Genomic DNA, 17,928 nt, shown 5'->3' on the forward strand with positions numbered 1-17,928 from the left:
AGCTGTTGTTAAGGCAAAGGGGGTCCTAGGTGGCCTTCTCTCAATCTCTTAAACGTGGTTAAGAGATAACTCAGTGTTTTGTCTGCATTACCTCTCTAGGAGAAGCATTTTTAAAAAGCAACCTCAGCAGGAAGCTTGTAATATAAAGCTTTGCATCCAGCAAAATACCCTCACTCACATTTCTGCAGATTATTATTAATAACATAGTTTCACCTCAATGCATACAGTGCATATGTTTTAAATTTCATTTTCTGTATTCCTTACTGCAGTGAATAGGCTTGTTATAAACTTGCTAGATGAAATTGATTGCCATATTGATTTATATAACTTCCTCAAGAAGGGAGGTGGTTTCAAAGCCGGGGATAACGGGGAAATTTAATGATACAGGTCCAGAATTATCGCCCATAAAGGCTACTCTGCCATGAAGGGTATTGCACAGCTGACAGTTTATTTCCCCCTGCTCTGGTTTCCATGGAGTTCTTGGAGGTAAAGGAGATATTTAATAACAAAGTGAATGAGATTGCACTGATGTGGCAATGAATTTTCAGCATAAACAGATTCCATTTGTTTTGAAGACCTTTTTAATTTTCCCCCTGAGGAAAATCTTAATGTGCAAAATGACAGAATAGCTTCACAGAATTGCTTTCTTTTACCAACCACAGCTGGCCAGCTAAAATATTTTTCTACCTGCACTACTGCTTATTTTTATTTTATTTCTTATCCTGCTTCTATCTGGGCTCAGGGTTGCTTTTTTCAAAGTATAGTTTGAAATAATTGAGGTAATTTCGAGACTGAAAAGTCTATATCATTTAAAGTTGATTTTTAAGGTATTACTCTGTGTCCATATTCAGAGCTTTTCAGGAAAGCATAAGTTGTGAGGAACTATATTTTCAGGGAGTTGTGTGTAAGTGGGAAAAAGAAGCTTTGATGAAAGAGAGTATGGCACCAGTGAAACAAATAACATTTCAGACATTCATTGACTAATACATTGTGCTTGCTGGATAGAAAGGTTAAAACTCTAATTTTAATCTTTATTTTTGCTCATTGTCTTGGCCCTGTTTATTGTTTGGGAAGAGAGAACAATAAAAATTTCCTGAAAATATTAGCCCAGGACGCAGCACCCTACACAGACACATTCCAATGAACCCAATTTGGATTGCTAGTCTAATATCTAAGAGCGATACAATTTATTTATTTATTTATCTATTTAGATCGACAAATATATAAACTATTTAATCATAGAATCTCTAAGCAGCATGCATAAAGCAGCTGTAAACAATATACAAATAAAATAATCAAAATTTAAATGCAGTTATCTGCAACTTTGTTTACATGTTCAGGCAAGCTTGCTAAATAAATTTTTTTAGCAGCTTCTACTGCATGTGGCGACTTTGGTCTCTACTTTCAGTATCACACATTGTGACCAAAGAACTAAAGTCACTGTTATAAGAGATATGGTGTTGCTGCTGTTTTTGTGCTCTTTGCTTTATAATGCCTATTAAAACAGCGGCATGTGATGTTATCACACGGGCCTTCTCCTTGCCACCGTCTCACATCATTGGCTGGTAGGGGATGAGAATGGGGAGTTTCATCATGTGGTGACATTATATTGCATTTTTTGGGGTATTATATGTTGTTTGAAAACATACAGAACAGCAGCTGCTCCTTGTCCCTCACAATACATTTTGTCTCAGGTCTCCCTAGTCTCTCTTGTTAGGTCTTGTTTAGACCTAAGACTAAGGTGACTGCCACACCATACATTTACACCACTTTTAACAGGCATAGCTCCCCGCAAAGAATTCTGGGAGCTCTGGTATGTTAAAGGTGATGACCTCACAGAGCTACCATTCCCAGCACCCTCAACAAACTACAATTTTCAGGATTCTCCATGAAGTGGTGTAAGAGTGCTTTAAATGTATGGCATGGATATAACTTAGGCCATATTTCTCAACTCTCTGAGGAATGATGACCAGACGTGTAAATTATTCACTAAAGTAATCTCTCTAAACTAATGAATAACTCTTGAGTAAAATGTATAAGGGTCACTCCTATAGAGGCAGGGCAAAGTTTGCTCTGAATTTCATCTGAATTACCCGCTAGAACTCAACAGTATTGAAGAGCAGAGGTGGGGGCTGGGGAGTTCTTGCTTCATTTGGTTTTGCAGAATAGCAAACCATCTATTCTGTTCACGGCCATCTTACACAGTAAATTTATGTATTCATTCAGGGTTTCTGAGGTGCCATTCACTTTGCTTGATCTGAGTGGCTGCAGCTTGCAGATTGGAGAACTTGGTCAAAACTAACAAAATATATTTCAATAGGAAAAATGTAAGGTTCTGACTGGAATTTGTGCAGAAGAGGATGACCGAGATAATAAAAGGTCTGGAAGCTAAGCCATATGAGGGACAGTTGAGGGAGTTGGACATGTTTACCCTGGAGCAGAGAAGACTGAGAGGAGATATGATAGCCATCTTCAAATATCTGAAGGGCTGTCACATGGAAGATGGAGGAAGCTTGTTTTCTGCTTCTCCATAGGGTAGAACTCAAACCAATGGATTCATATTACAAGAAAGGAGATTCCAACTAAGCATTAGGAGGAACTTTCTGGCACTAAAAGCTGTTCAACTGTGGAACAGACTATCGTGAAAGGTGGTGCACTCTCTTTCCTTGGAGGTTTTGAGCAGAGCTTGAACGATCTGTCAGGGATTTTTTTAGCTGTGATTCCTGCATTGCAGGGGATTGGACTAGATGATCCTTGGGGTCCATTCCAATTCTGCATTATGTGATTACTTCCTTCAGCTCACTCTGGTTTATGTAGGGGTTGTGGGGGGAGAAGTTGGGAGGGTTCCATTTGGTGTGTGTGTGTGTGTGTGTGTGTGTGTGTGTGTGTGTTTTTTTTTGCAAGAGTAGGGGCTCTACCCCTGATAAAGAATACATTTATAACATTTACCATCCTCTGCACTTGAACTGGCAAAGCTGAAAAACTAAATGAAGATCAAAATGTGACCTGCGGCACTTCAATTTGTGATGACTGAGTCACACATGGAAGAAAGTAAAAACCACTACAGCCCATCTGCATCCTGGACAGAAAATTTGGTTGTCTTTCCTCAAGGAAAGAGAATGATTTTGTTAGCAGAAAAACTGCTTGGAAGCTTATAGTGGTTTCTGGGTTTGTGTTTTGCATTGATCTCTTAGACCTATGAAAAAAGATTGGCTTAAGAGTCCTTCCACATGTCCAGGCAGATAAACTCTAATATAGCAAACACACCCCAGTTTATAGAAGTGACAACTACAGGCCAATTCATAGAGCTTCTGCCACTGAACAGAAATTGGGTGTGGAAAATACTTTCCCAACATAATCTTAATTTCCCCTCTTATCCCTTCAAAGGCTACACAAGAGACAAATCATTCCTTGCAATGGTGGTTGATATTGTTCAAGAGCTAAAACAACAGAACTCCAATTTGGTATATGGTAAGTTTCTAATATACAAATTATTCACTTTACATTGTGTAGTTAGGGAGATCTCACAGATGGAAGATATTGGTGGCCCTCCTGAACATAACTCTAAAGGCTCAGGGAAGGCAAAAGTGGTTATGGCATTGATAGTATATAAAAAATAGATCATGATATTTATTGTGAGTAAATTAGTTTTGATGTCACCAGCTGGGACACCAGCAGAGAAATCTCTTAGCAGTGCTGTAGTGACAATAAAAGGGCATTAGCAAGTTCACAGCTCATGGGTGTTTTGTCTGGCAACAAGAGACTGATCTCCTCTGATGTTATAGTGGAACTTGCAGCCTTGACTTAGCTGCTCTGATTTCAAAGAGGCAACTGAGTGCTGGAGCATTCGCTAGAGAGAATTCAGATTCAAAGGTCACTGAATAACTTGCGTTACATTAGCTCTTTAAGTCTTGCCTGATATCCTGGAGCTATGAGACAAGACTTTGTTTGCTGGAATCAATATAGGTTAACATCGCTTTCAAACTGTTCTAAGAGGGCCTGTTCAAGTTGCTGCTGCCTGACCATTTGGTCCCTCTATGTATGAGTGACAGATTCACAGTCTATAATCCTTCTATCCTTTTATGGATCCTGTACAAAGTTTTGTGTGTGTGTGTTTTAGCAAAGATCGAAACAGTTTATTGTAACTACCATGGAGGTTTTCAATGAGCCTGGCACGGTTATGATCTCTTGGCTCTTCATACTTAAATGTGTTCTTATACGGTGGCATTATTGCATCTGCATTAACAATTTTAACTTTCTCTTTCAGTATGCGATCCTGTGATGGGTGACAAGTGGAGTGGGGAAGGCTATATGGTTGGTAATCATCTCACTCTTGGCCCATCTTAATGAATAACGTTATACCAAAAGAAACCCTATTTCTTCAGGACATAGATACAGACTGGACCAGTATAACAGGGAACGAAAACTCTGTCTGCATGTGTGGAATGTGTGGTGTGCTGGCTGCTTGAAGTGCAACTGCATGGTGGCTACTCTGTATGGAAAGCCATTTACGGAAAGCAGCTTGTCTAAAAAAAATAGGTGATTCCGCGCCCCCCTCCCCCACGCCACAGCAGCCTTTCTTTCTGCTGCAGCAGAATAGCAGAATTTGCTGGAACTGTGTGTAGAATTTTGTTACTATTGACCAGGCATAGGCAAACTCGGCCCTCCAGATGTTTTGGGACTACAACTCCCATCATCCCTGACCATTGGTCCTGTTAGCTAGGGGTGATGGGAGTTGTAGTCCCTAAACATTTGGAGGGCTGAGTTTGCCTATGCCTGCTATTGACACTCATGTGCAAATGTTGACAATCACACACACATATACACACACATTGGGGCATTCACAGTATTCCTCTGGGGATTGTCGGTATTTTTATGTAGATGCCAGCATGTAGCAAATTTTGAGCACTCCCTCATATGAAATCTTCAAGTGCAGTAATAGTTGTGAATCTCTTCCTACCAGTGTGCTTATCAATTTCTGGATTGAGCTGAGAAAATAACTGCTCATTCATGAATTTGTTTTTGGAGGATTTGAACTTTGTTAGAATAAACTGTGAATAATGAAGAATCTGCTTAAGCTTTCCAAAGCCAATATCATTTTTCTTATTCTTTACAGTATGTTCCAAAGGATCTTCTTCCAGTTTATAAGGACAAGGTTGTGCCTGTAGCAGATATAATAACACCTAATCAGTTTGAGGCTGAGTAAGTATTGTTTTTCTCATATATTTTTAAAGATGTAGAAATAAATTGTTTTCATTATTTTCCTGATTAAAATGAAAAGTTGCATTTTGTAATTAATTAAAATTAATATTAAATGCATTCTTGACATTTCTTGCCGTATATAAAATCACGTGCTCACAAATCTAAATTTTGGTAAGTTTGCTAAATTAGTTTGGCTGGGATTGTTTAAACAACATGGAGTACATATGCTGTTTAAGTCTATTATTTTACAGGGTCTGTTAGCTGAGAGGATTAGAAGATGCCAAGGGTTGATGAGCAACATAGATTAACTTCTTGTATTTGTTAGTGTGAAGGCAAACTTATACATTTATCACACTGAATAACACCTTAGTAAGACAACATTCAGAGCCTTTGGTTAGAAGGCCTTTGCCAAAGATAGTAAGAAGACTTTTAGAAATATAAATTTATAACTTTTGTTATAAATTTGAATTATTAATTATACCTTCTTGCCTTGAACTCTCCTTCGAGTACCCCTGTGTCAGAAAAAGCAGCTAAAATACCTGAAATAAATTAAATGAAATATGTTATGATAACAGTGCAAAAGGGAACTCTATGCAAACTTTTCTCTATCTGTTAAACCAAGGCAGCCCATAAATTCACAGAACTATATAAAACATGACACAGAAATAGATTAAAGAATGAGAAATAGGTTAAAGAATGAGCCTCAGCTGGTGAAGAAAGAGGCCAGAATTATACTTTGGGTTTTATAGTAGCTCAGAAGGTTGTTAGAACCTTCCTTAAAAGTTCCCTACTTGCTAGACTCTTGAGCTTCCGTAATACTATGTCGGAGACAAAGGATACAACATAGGGGCTTGTTATACCATGTCTCTTGTTTTTGAGGACCAGTTTGATGGGAAACAGTTTGAATCTTTGTGCAATGTGGCGTTTATTAGTTTAATCTCATTTAAAGTTGGAGGATGATATTCCCCAGTAAAGTGCACTATAGATTTTATTGCTAAAATCTTAATTAGCAAAAGATACTTGTTTTAAAAGGACACTGGACTGTTATTTCCTGCTTTGTAGGTTACTTACTGGGAGGAAGATACACACTGAAAAAGAGGCTATAGAGGTAGGTGTTCTTGAACTCTTAGATTTCTAACTGCCCCAGTGAAAACATTTTAACGCCTCCATGTTAACGCCTCCAGCTTGTGGGTCGAATATGGTGCTGTTGGTAGACTTGTAGAAATCACACAGAGATATCAAGTGTATGGAGTGGTGCCTCCATGTGACAGTTGTTGTAGCCCTTACCATTGCTGTGTGATTGTGACTGCTTGAAAAAGGGTTGTTGTGACTGCTTGTAGACATTCGTACGCTTAGTGCAGTCGGTCTGCTTCCATGCATTTACCATAGGTTAGTAGCACGTAAGAACCTTAAAAACAGAAGTGGGCAACTTTTTTGTATTCGGGGGTAATTTGTGGGGTGGCTACATGACAAGTGTAGGTGGGACCACAGCCAAAAGTGGGCAAGACCACCTCTTTTCTCTGCCCCCATTCACAAACCATGTTAAGCAAAGCCATGGCTTAGTGCAAGAAAGCAAATTTGTGCACTCCTGGGGAGCAGATTGGAGCTGCTTTGCTCCTTCCTGGTCATGATGATGATGCACTTTGCTGAGCTAAGCTGTGGTTTGGCTTAGCATGTTGCCTGAATCCAGGCTCATAGTTTAGCTCTCTCCAAACAAACCACAAGTGGGCAACCGAAGTTTGGCCTATGGCTTGCAACTTGTGGTTTGTCCAGGAGAAATAAGCCACAAGTCCAAGTTCAGATGACACACTAAGCCAGACTATGGTTTAGCTCAGCAAAAGGCAGCTGCAAAATGACCGAGAAAGAAGCAAACTATGGCACACTATGCCCAAGAATTAACCTCATCACTTGCAGATGGTTTTTGAAACTGGGCCCAAGGTTTGCAGGTTGCCCACAACTGTTTTAAAGTATCAACTGGGACTCAGCCATACTTAAAGCCACAGTGTTTAGGATTAACTATGTCGTTGTAAAAATGTTAATGATTCAGTGCTTTATTCTGCACATAGAGCAACTTTTTTTTGGTTTTGAAAAAATCACAGAGAAATGAACTCAACACTGGAGAAAACAACACTTGCAATTCAAAACTGACTTTCAGCATTGCTTTACTTTGCAGTACTGCCCCCTGGTGCTTACATGCTGGTGCTGTGACAACAATAGTAGGAAATGAGTATAAGCATATTCCACTTTACCTAGGGCTGCCATACGTCCGTAATTTCCTGGACATATCTGGGATTTGCCCATTGAAAATGGCATCCGGACTGAATTTTCGTAAATTGTCTGGGTTTCCACTTTTTGAAATATGGCAATCCTGACTTTACCATAAGGTTGATTAAGACACTGCCCTAAGAAGATCTTTTAGTGCAATTATGTCTTTGTTCAAGTCTCCTGATTCCACATCTTAACTCCTGGCACTACTTTACATCCAAAACAAATTCATGGCAACCCACAAAGAAGCCCCCTTTAATTTAACCATCAGCCACAAGAAAAATAATAAGCTGAACAGCTTCTGTTGTCAGCAAACCAGGGTCTCATGCGGCATTCAGTAAGTGGTATGAAAGGAGCCCTGAGTTCTTGCTCTTGGTAGTCCCCCCCCCTATTGTTAATAAGAGAAGAGAAGATAGTTTTGTCAGTGTACTATGGATGCATGGCGAGCTGTTCCTTTAGGCTTTGATTCTTGATGACAGAAGAAAGAGCCAGGCTGGCATCCAGGCCGGGCAGATTCAGTTAACGGGCACAGAAAACTGTGATGCTAAACTAAAGTGGCAATTGTGGAGTATCTCTGCACATTTAAAAAGTGTGCTGTATAAAAAGATAAATCGGAATAATTGTGTTTTGAGATAGAACTATTGTTAGAGTGTAGTAACTGTTACTGCTGTGATAATTATGTGTTAGATCAAGGGTTGCTAAATGGTGGTCTGCAATAAACACACAAGACGTAACCGGCTGTACTTTTGAATAAATAAGGTATACTATTCATTGTATCAAATGTAGATTTCAACAGAAGTAGCTCATAAAGTTCAACGGAAAAAGCAGAAGACCCAGTGGATCAGTTCATTCTGTAATCAGTTCATGCATTCAGGACGGCGAAACAAGCCTAATATTCCAGAAATCCTTGTCTTAGACTCTGTGACAGGATTCTGTGGAACTGTAACAACCTTTTATGTGGATTGTTGAACTTCAAGAACAGACAGGTGGAACAGACACTTATACAGTGATACCTCGGACTAAGTACTTAATTCGTTCCGGAGGTCTGTTCTTAACCTGAAACTGTTATTAACCTGAAGCACCACTTTAGCTAATGGAGCCTCCTGCTGCACCGCCGGAGCACGATTTCTGTTCCTATCCTGAAGCAAAGTTCTTAACCCGAAGTACTATTTCCGGGTTAGCAGAGTGTAGCCTGAAGCATATTTAACCTGAAGCGTATGTAACCCAAGGTACCACTGTACACATATGGACCTTATGCATGAACTGATTACAGAATGAACTGATCCACTGGGTCTTCTGCTTTTTCCGTTGAACTTTATGAGCTACTTCTGTTGAAATCTACATTTGATACAATGAATAGTATACCTTATTTATTCAAAAGTACAGCCGGTTATGTCTTGTGTGTTTATTGAATATGTTTCACGTAACCATAGGTTAGTTGTTGTTTTGCAAACTGGTCTGCAGCATATGTGTGGATTTGTGGTTGAAGAAGGCAGGTGGTACATCCCACACAGTAAATATTCATATTGATTTTTAATTGTTGTTGTTTTTTTTGAGGCTTTTATTTCTTGTATTGTATTGCAATTTGAAGTTTATGGAATTCACATAACATGCAATATATAAGAAATAAAAGAAGCAATAGAGATGTAATCAAAAATCATACCGCATCTGTAGCACAGCACATTACAACTGCTACAAGAAGCAGAAAAAACAACAACCCATGAGTGATCCTCCAAAACCCTTGGCAATTTTCAAGTGGTCTGTGGAGGGGGGAAATGTTTGGGAACAACTGTGCTGATAGTTATGGTCACAAATGTGTTTTCATGACACAGTTCTGCACTGATATAGCTATGGAAGTCCTATAGATATAATTTACCACTTGATTGTAGTCTTAAATTTCTGGTAAACACACCCTGTCTTTAAATGGGATAATTGGGTACTGAAGCGTAGATATTCCAGCAATCTACTGAATGCTATTGATTCCTGTAAGTAAAGTCCTCTGATGTTAAGTTTCGCTAATTAGGTTCTGTCTAGACAAATATCCTGATGCCAAGAATAAACAGGCCCCTGATCTTTGCAGTTTTTCTCCCAGCAAAGCCAATTGAATGTCAGCCCACAGACTACACTTTTCCCTGCATCAGAAAGCATCTCCCGACTATTATGGCTATTTTTATCCTTATTCTCCTTTTTTTTTAATGCTTCTGGAGTCACCAGGGAATACCCCTCCTGTCTTTCATTGCTAATTATAATGCTTTGTTTGCCATTTTCAGTCTCATTAATGGAAGCAAGCCCAAGTTAAGTAGTCTCTGGACTGCCTGACAAGTTAATAAGATGCTAACTTTAGGTCTATAGATTTTCTAGTCACATTCCAAAATCTTTACTGAAGAATTTTCTATCAGTCTGTCTGCTTGCTCAGTCCCATTCTGAAAGGGAAAAAATATCTCTTTAAACATAATAAAGTTTCAGCCAGGCATAAAACATTGTGGTTACAATGCCATCTCATTAAAACACAATCCCATCTCAATTATACTGCAACACTCAAGTTAACACAGGTGTTTTTTTAATTATCTGAACACTTGTTTTCGAACAGAGCTGGCTGAATCAGGCATTAGAAATATTCTCATAAAGTGAGCCCCAGCTACCCTCAGGGGCACACTGGCATGCAATACATCATGTACAACCTTGGCCTTTGTTTCCACAACCGCAAAGTTATGAGCTGAGAACCACCTATGCAGTAAATCAAAGCCAAGTTTAGACTAGTTTAATTACAGTGGCTTCCCCAAAATAACCCTGGGAATTTTAGTTTTGTGAAGGTTCTGATAAATATTTTGTTTGGTCCCATCTTAGCACGGTAAATATGGCTCTGGGAGGAAGGAGAGCACACCTGATACATGCAGTATACCCACATGTAGTCACTGTGCAACAGCCCTGTGCCTCTTGGCACAAACAGGATACCAAGCCCAGGCCTTCTTGTTTTCCATGCAGATATCCTACTTTGTTATCCTAGAGAAAAAAGACTGCTTTCCATTCTTTTTGTTAGAAACAAAAATGGACTGTGTGAAGAAGAGTTATTTCCAAGGCAGCAATCTTATACCAACTTAATTGGGAATAAGACTTATTGAAAGCAAGGGGACTTGCTTCTAAGCCAGGGGTAGCCAACCTTTTCATACCTACCGCCCACTATTGCATCTTTCTTGATGGTAAAATTTCTTTACTGCTCTCCAGTGCTTGATGGAAGGAGGATTCAGCTTGTGCTGTAGAACCCCCTACCACCCACCTAGAATCCTGAAATGCCCACTAGTGGGCGTTAGGGACCAGGTTGACAGCCCCTGTTCTAAGCAGACATGTATAGAATTGCACTGTAGGAGCCCAAATTGTCAAAAGCAGCATTACTGGAGCAGCTTGGCTTTTCGTGAGGTGGAGGGTATTAAAAATAGTGGCTCTCACTAATACAAACTTTTTAAATGTTAAATATAACATACTTGTAAGTTTGTATTTTATATTAGTGCCTGCCTTTTAGAGAAATGCTGGGACTTTTAACTATTTGTCATTATTCTTCAGTGAGAATTAACTGTTTAATATTTTGGTCCATGGAAAGGTAATGGATATGCTCCACAATATGGGACCCGAGACTGTTGTAATCACCAGCTCAGACCTCCAGGCACCTTCAGGAGATGATTACCTGATAGCATTAGGAAGCCACAGGAAAAGTAAGTTGATTTATTTGTTTAAGTGAGAAAGCCCTGCTTTGTCATTTGCATACACATTAAAAATACACACCACAATAAAGGAGAACATTTATTGAAAATTAAGTTTCATATATAAATGCAGATACACGTAAAAATAAATCAAAGTTACCTTTCTTGCGAGATATTACTAATACCTTTTGCAGGCACTTGTTGTTATTGTTGTTGTTGGCATCAGGATCCATCCATTTCGAGAGACAATGGAGTGTGCCTCCGGGGGTGAAGTCAGCGCACTGCATTAACAGCACTGAAGTGAGCTCCCCGGGGTGCAAGCCTGGGCAGTGTGTAAGGAGTACATGGGCTGCTCGGATGACAAGACCCCGCTCTTGCCTAGCTGGTGTGGTCCAAAGGAAAGGACCACAATTGGCCTTGTCTGCTCAATTTGCCAGAGCCTTCCTTCACATGTAGGGGAAGTCACTTGTAGACACTTGTATTTGGCGCATGGTTGCTATGTTGCCCACCTATGAGTTAACCTCAGATTCCTGTTTAATTACATTAAACTGGGAAGAATATAAATATGAGCCTTCCTTGACAGCTTCACAAGATGGGACCACAGTGACACAGAGGATCCGAATGGAGTCTCCTAAAGTAGATGCTGTCTTCGTTGGTACGGGAGACCTGTTTGCTGCCATGCTCTTGGCCTGGACCCACAAGCATCCGGACAATCTAAAAGTATGGACAGACACTTTCCCCAGTTTTCCTTCCTGCCTCAATGACAGAATAAATATTCTCATTTCTTTACTTTAAATTCTTAGTATGTAAATTTGTAAATGAAGACGACAGGATAAGGAAACGAGGCCATATAAAGCAATAGAGGATGAATGCCCTTGTTCAGATGTATCAGTAAACCATAGGTTAGTGGTATGAGAATGAGCAAGTGATAGTGTTGGCTTCATGCACTTCCAGTGTCAAATTATACACCTATCTACTGCATCAGTGCTGGTTATGCTGCTGGGTGCTAGTTCCTAGGTGGAGTAAGGGCTATGGAAACCTGCAAGATCAGCTTGAACAGAGGCTATGAAGTGTCAAAATAAAACAAAAAGGTGCATACAAGTTAAAATACTCTCCACTTTGAAGGTTTTTGGGCAGTAGGGTTGGAAAATACTGGTGCTTGACACTTTGGGAGGTTGTTACAAGTCAGAATAGGCAATACTGAGGTGGGAGTGGTTGTAGATGAACTGATAGGTTGATTTGGTATAAGGCAACAGCATCATATGTTTGCACATACCATGAGCAACTATAGCTTTCTGAGGTATTGTCTCAAAATTTCTGAAAAAGCAAGAGAATACCATGTTAAAATATTTTATGTATTAAATGCTGACGCCCAGAATATCTGTATTGTGTTATATACCACTCTGTCTTCAAGCTTTCATTTCGGGGAATAATAGAATATAACGTGCCAAAGGCTTTGTTTAGAAATAAAGCCTGCTACCTACAACTCAGTTTCTCCTGCATATTCCTAGTGAAATTGCATTTAAATTTGATGTTTCTCCCCATGGGCACATATTTCAAAGAAAACAGCTCCAACAAATTGTCTTCAGTGTCAGTAAAGCAGTAGTGCTACTGGCCTGAGTCAATAAAGTGCCAATGAAACTGAAATATGTTCCTTCTAATTGCAGGTGGCATGTGAAAAGACAGTGTCAGCCATGCAGCATGTTTTGCAGAGAACCATAACGTGTGCAAAAGGTAACCTATTTACACCATGCTTCCGAATTCATTCATTTACCATTACTGGAAAATACATATTAGGGAGGGGGCATAGCGAAGTAGTACAGCCCATATACAATTCAGTTGAGTTTGGTATGAACATGATTTTAAATTGACCATCTATTACTCCTTTAATTTCATGCAGTGGCTCAATGCTTACAAATTAAGGGGCAAATAAGGAGCAATACTTACAAATTCCACTCTGTAAATCTCCCAGGTGAGAGCTGGGAGGGTCCATCCCCTTTTGTGTGAGATAAGGGTTAAAATCTACCCATGACAGAGAGCTCTGTATTTTATTTTCTCTCTCTCTCTCTCTCTCTCTCTCTCTCTCTCTCTCTCTCTCTCTCCTCTTCTATTTTCTTTTTTTGTTTTTTGTTTTTCTTTCTCGTTTTCTTTCTTTTTTGTTTTCCTTTTCCCTTTCTTCTTTATTTTTATTTAGATTAGTTTGGTGGTGTTTATTGCATTGTACGTTGTAAAGTTTCAATAAAAAAATTATATATAAAAACAAATTCCACTCTGTAAAACAATGCTACACAGATCATGCACATCAATTAATATTTTGAATTGTGCTCTATTATAATCAGCTTTAATGCAATTTGTGCTGAATGTAATTGTGTATGACCAAAAGGAAGGGCCTTATTTACACTTCGGGGTTGGGAAAACTATTCTGAGGGCGGGCGGGCGGGCATGAAAGATGCTAATAAAATTATGCGTGGTTTAGAGCAGCTGTGGCCAACATAATACCGTCTAGATAGTTTGACTACAACTCCAATCACCCCAAGCCAGCATCACCAAGAGTCAAGGATCATGGAGGGTTGTACGTCTGGAAGGCACCACATTGGCTTAGAGACGGCAAATAGAAACCCTGTATTTTTCCCTCAGGGAGTCATCCAGTGAAATAGTGTTGGCCACCAACTCAGATGACTTTAAGAGAGGGTTAGACAAATTCATGGGGGATAAAGCTATCAGTGGCTACTACCCATTATGGTTGTGTTCTACCTCCATTGTTGAAGGCAGCATGCGTCTAAATGCCAGTTGCTGGGAGGCCCAGCAGAGTGTGCTGTTTGTCAGGTCCTGCTTGTGAGCTTCTGGGGAGCCACTGAGAGATTCTAGACTAGATGTGCCAGTGGCCTGATCCAGCTGCTCTCCTGGTGCTCCTGGTCCACGACTCCTAGAATCCTTGATCCTTATCCATTGTGACTGGGGCTGTTGGGAGTTGAAGGCTATCAGCATCTGAAGGGCCACAGGTTCTCCATCCTCAAGATAACAAAAAATTAAGGAGTGTGCTGCCCAAGGTGGCTTGGACGACTTTTAATACCAGCTAAGTTGTACTTTGTGTTCAGAGGCCGTATTCTGCTGGGAAAGAAAGAGTGGGGGCATGTTGTTTTATTGCTTGTGGGCTTCCCAAAGGCATCTGGCTGGTCAATGAGGAGAACAAAGGGCTGCATGAGATGGACCTTTGGTCTGATCTTGCAGTGCTCTTGTTGCATCCTGAATTGCAGTAGAGCTGAGATTCAAGCATATTGATTTGGGGGTGAGATTCAAGCATATTGATTTGGGAAGGAGTGAAGGGCTGTGAGGGACAAGTTTTTCTTCTGGGCTGCTTTTGTTAAAATTAAACACCTGTGGCATTTCAGTCTCTTTGTTGCTTTTGTTTTTAAGCCCAAGCTGGAGAAGGAAACAAACCCAATTCAGCCCAGCTGGAACTGCGGATGGTCCAAAGCAAAAAGGACATAGAAAACCCAGAGATAATAATAAAAGCTACTGTGTTATAAAGGTTGTATATCTCCTAACAACGCACAATGTATTGATGTCCTCATTTTCTTTCCTGTAAATTGTAATGTTTGCCTTAGATCTGTGACAGAAACCTGACTTCCATGAAATAGTGCCCAGCATAGATGAGATCCACTACCAAGCACATGTGCTGGCCTTGCTCGAATTAAGAAGAATGAAAAAAGCTAGGTGTATATTGCAACTCCCTCCCAGGTATGAAGATGGCTGTCAGATCAATTCAGTCTTGTTGGGAACTCTGGGTTTGGGAGCACAAGGTTTCTTGCCTTGCCAAAGACTTTCAGAATGCATTTGTTAGTGGAATGATTGTCTGGAGTGTATAAACTGTGGGAAAGCATCTTGTGCCAATTGAGCAGGTTACCTCTCCCCTTAAATGCAGTGGTTTGGCAGCCTGCTTCAATGTTCAGTACCTCAAAAAGTAGAGAGAGATTCAGGCCAAGTGTGGAGAGGGGTCTGCAGATGGTTAGCTTTTAGGTTCTCTGTCTGTACAGCCCTTGGAAGTATAAGAATGTGTTGTTGAGAACAGCTCCCATGTCTGGTCTGTGAAAAATTGCAAGACTCCACTATCCAGAGGTGCTAACCCTTTAATATTAAGCAACCAAAAGTCGTCAGGTTTTTTTGTTTTGTTTTGTTTTCTTTCCCCCTTCTTTCTCTCCACAAAAAATACAGATGAGTAAAAGACAATGGTGGTTCTACCTCTGATAGAATACACTTGACACAGTTTTATCAAAAGACTCACAAGATGCAAGTTTCCTTAATAAGTACTTCTTATGAAACCTGAATATCCCATTTCATCTTGTAATGGCTAGGAGGGGAGTGAAAGTCTTTGTTGTTTGTTGAGACCAATTCACTGTTTATGACCACTGGTTAGCGTGCTCCTGCTTCTGGGATGGATGATAAAAAAAAGACTGTATAATCAATAGGTTTCTCCAGACATACACATCCACCAAAGGCACTACACACCAACCACTGCTGTTGTACAACCTCCATGCCTTTCAATGACACTTAGGCAGGAATCTCATGCAAGCCTGATAGAAATGAATATAGGTTGCACCGTAGACGTTTGGGAGGCATTTTACCCATATTATTTATCAATGCAACGCCCAAACCTTCAGGAATTTTACAGGAGTTATTGATAAATTTTAACTTGAAAAAATAAATGACGGTCTGGATGCTCCAGTGAGCATGTCTGAATACCTTGGGAAACAACACAGAGTGCTAGATTCTGTTACATGCAATAATCTCTTAAAGTTATTAAAACAATTTCACTTCCTCTTAGTTGTTGATTTAATAGTGCCAGGACTAAGCATATTAATTCAACTTAGAATTTTAAACCTGTTTTCCTGTTTCTCTTCTCTCTGTCTCTCTGTTCCCCGCCCCCAGAAGAATTATGGATAAATTGACATTTGTACTCTTTGTTTTATTTCTTGTTATTTTCTTGAGATAAAACAGGGTATTGAAGCAATCCATGGCACTTTGTAAAACACTTGTTGCAGTGTTACTTCCTCTTTCCTTGCAAATGACCAGGGTACTTTCCTCCTAATTTTTATTAGAACATCCTTTTCTCTGGATCTCTCTGGAAAACAGGATTTCTGCAAAAGTGCTGCCATTAACAGGAGTGCTGCTTGAGTCTTAAAGCTCCATTCTGCAAACTGTTGTTTGCTGTTCTTAAAAATTAGCTTTTAATTACTTTATTGCAATGTTTTAAATTTCTTAGATGCCTTCTACTAAAAATGGTCTTGAGTTGATCTACAATATAACATACAAACAATATAGAAATATACAAGAACTAAAAACAGGGGTAACAGCAACCAACAAATTATTCAATACAATTCAAAAAGCAACACCAGCCTTTCCCCCACTACCATAGCGCCCCCAAAGAAACATGTTCATAATTGTCACTAAGCAAACCAATTTAAATGTCTAGCTGTACATAAGACTGTTACATTAACAGTCATATGCCTGGTGCCAAAACAATATTTATGTTGGTTCAGGGTAGGCCTCCTTGATGGGGACAACATTCTAAAAATGAGGGGCTGCAATTGAAACATTTCAGCTTTTTCATTCATTTAAAATACCCATTTGTCTAATCATTGTGGTTGTAGATGTAAGCTTGTTGATAACTTATTTCCACTGTGGTCCCCAGTGCCACACAAGTTCCCCACCCTTCCCGGTATCAGGGATAGGACAATGTATGGCCTGCCAAGGTTTTTCTCAATAAAAGCTTTTCCCGCCAGCCTCAGATGAGCACGACAGCAACATGGGGGCATAGTCACAGGAAGGTGGTGAAACTCATCAGACCAGCTAAAGTATGAGTGGGGAAGCTTTAGCTCTCCATACGTTACTGAACTGCATCTCCCATCAACCCTAGCAGGCATGACCAAAGGTCAGGAATAATGGGAGTTGTAGTTCAGCAACATCTCAGAGGCCAAACATTACGCACACATGAGCTGAAGTTTACAAAAGCTTTACATTGTATACACATTGCCTGCAGACTTCAAAGTATGAATTAAATTAGGAATTGCTATTTTCCAGAACATATATTGACCCAGCATTCCCTACAAATTCCAGCCACAGCCTTCCATTATAGATTCATAGCACCCTAAGTATCCCTAAGAGATCTTTTGGAACTACTGCATCACATCCTTGGAGTCCTTTCCTAATATATTTTTTCCTGGTCTCTACTAGTTTTTGAAGTTGTGTTTGCTTCTCTTACCACAAAACAGTTATATAGGAAGCTTTGGAATGGCACCATCCATTCACTCACTCACTCACTCACTCACTCATTCATCCAATAACTGAGGGTGCTTCATATATTATACAGAAGTGAGATGAGAAAGAGCATGAGTGGCTCATCTCACCTTGGAAGAGTACCCATTTCAGAAAGCATGAAAATGCAAAACACAAGAGTTTCCTATACTGTCTTCCCTCTCCTTCTGCTCAACATCCAAATATGCCCTGAACGGACTGGCTGCCATGGGAAATAATACCTGGGTTTCTATAGCAGAACCAACAATGCTTGATGTATGTCTAAGCCTTACATCAAGCTGAGGTTTTGCTTTTTCACAGTGTTGACAGTTTCAGGGCTCAGTCCCCAACACTTTTCCTTACTTTTAGCAAATCTGAAGGGAAATTCCATGTAACTAATTACTGGATTTTACTGTTACTCCTTTTAGTCACCACTGTTGTGAAATTGCCTTTTATAAATTAAAATAGG

General features: G+C 39.8%; 1 protein-coding gene across 2 annotated transcripts in view; it reads left to right on the top strand.

The window, feature by feature from the left end:
• PDXK (pyridoxal kinase) overlaps window positions 1-16,953 on the top strand; it is a 43,215-nt gene extending 26,262 nt beyond the window's left edge. For both annotated transcript variants that reach the window (XM_053386846.1, XM_053386847.1), the window contains 8 exons: window positions 3,388-3,471; window positions 4,268-4,314; window positions 5,117-5,202; window positions 6,265-6,310; window positions 11,066-11,177; window positions 11,749-11,885; window positions 12,833-12,899; window positions 14,583-16,953. In XM_053386846.1, coding sequence (XP_053242821.1) covers window positions 3,388-3,471; window positions 4,268-4,314; window positions 5,117-5,202; window positions 6,265-6,310; window positions 11,066-11,177; window positions 11,749-11,885; window positions 12,833-12,899; window positions 14,583-14,695 — 692 coding nt within the window. In that variant the 3' untranslated portion in view covers window positions 14,696-16,953. The remainder of the gene's footprint in view (window positions 1-3,387; window positions 3,472-4,267; window positions 4,315-5,116; window positions 5,203-6,264; window positions 6,311-11,065; window positions 11,178-11,748; window positions 11,886-12,832; window positions 12,900-14,582) is intronic.
• Window positions 16,954-17,928: the final 975 nt, after the last annotated feature.

Source organism: Podarcis raffonei, chromosome 4, assembly GCF_027172205.1.
Source record: "Podarcis raffonei isolate rPodRaf1 chromosome 4, rPodRaf1.pri, whole genome shotgun sequence".
In the NCBI taxonomy this organism is placed as follows: Eukaryota; Metazoa; Chordata; class Lepidosauria; order Squamata; family Lacertidae; genus Podarcis; species Podarcis raffonei.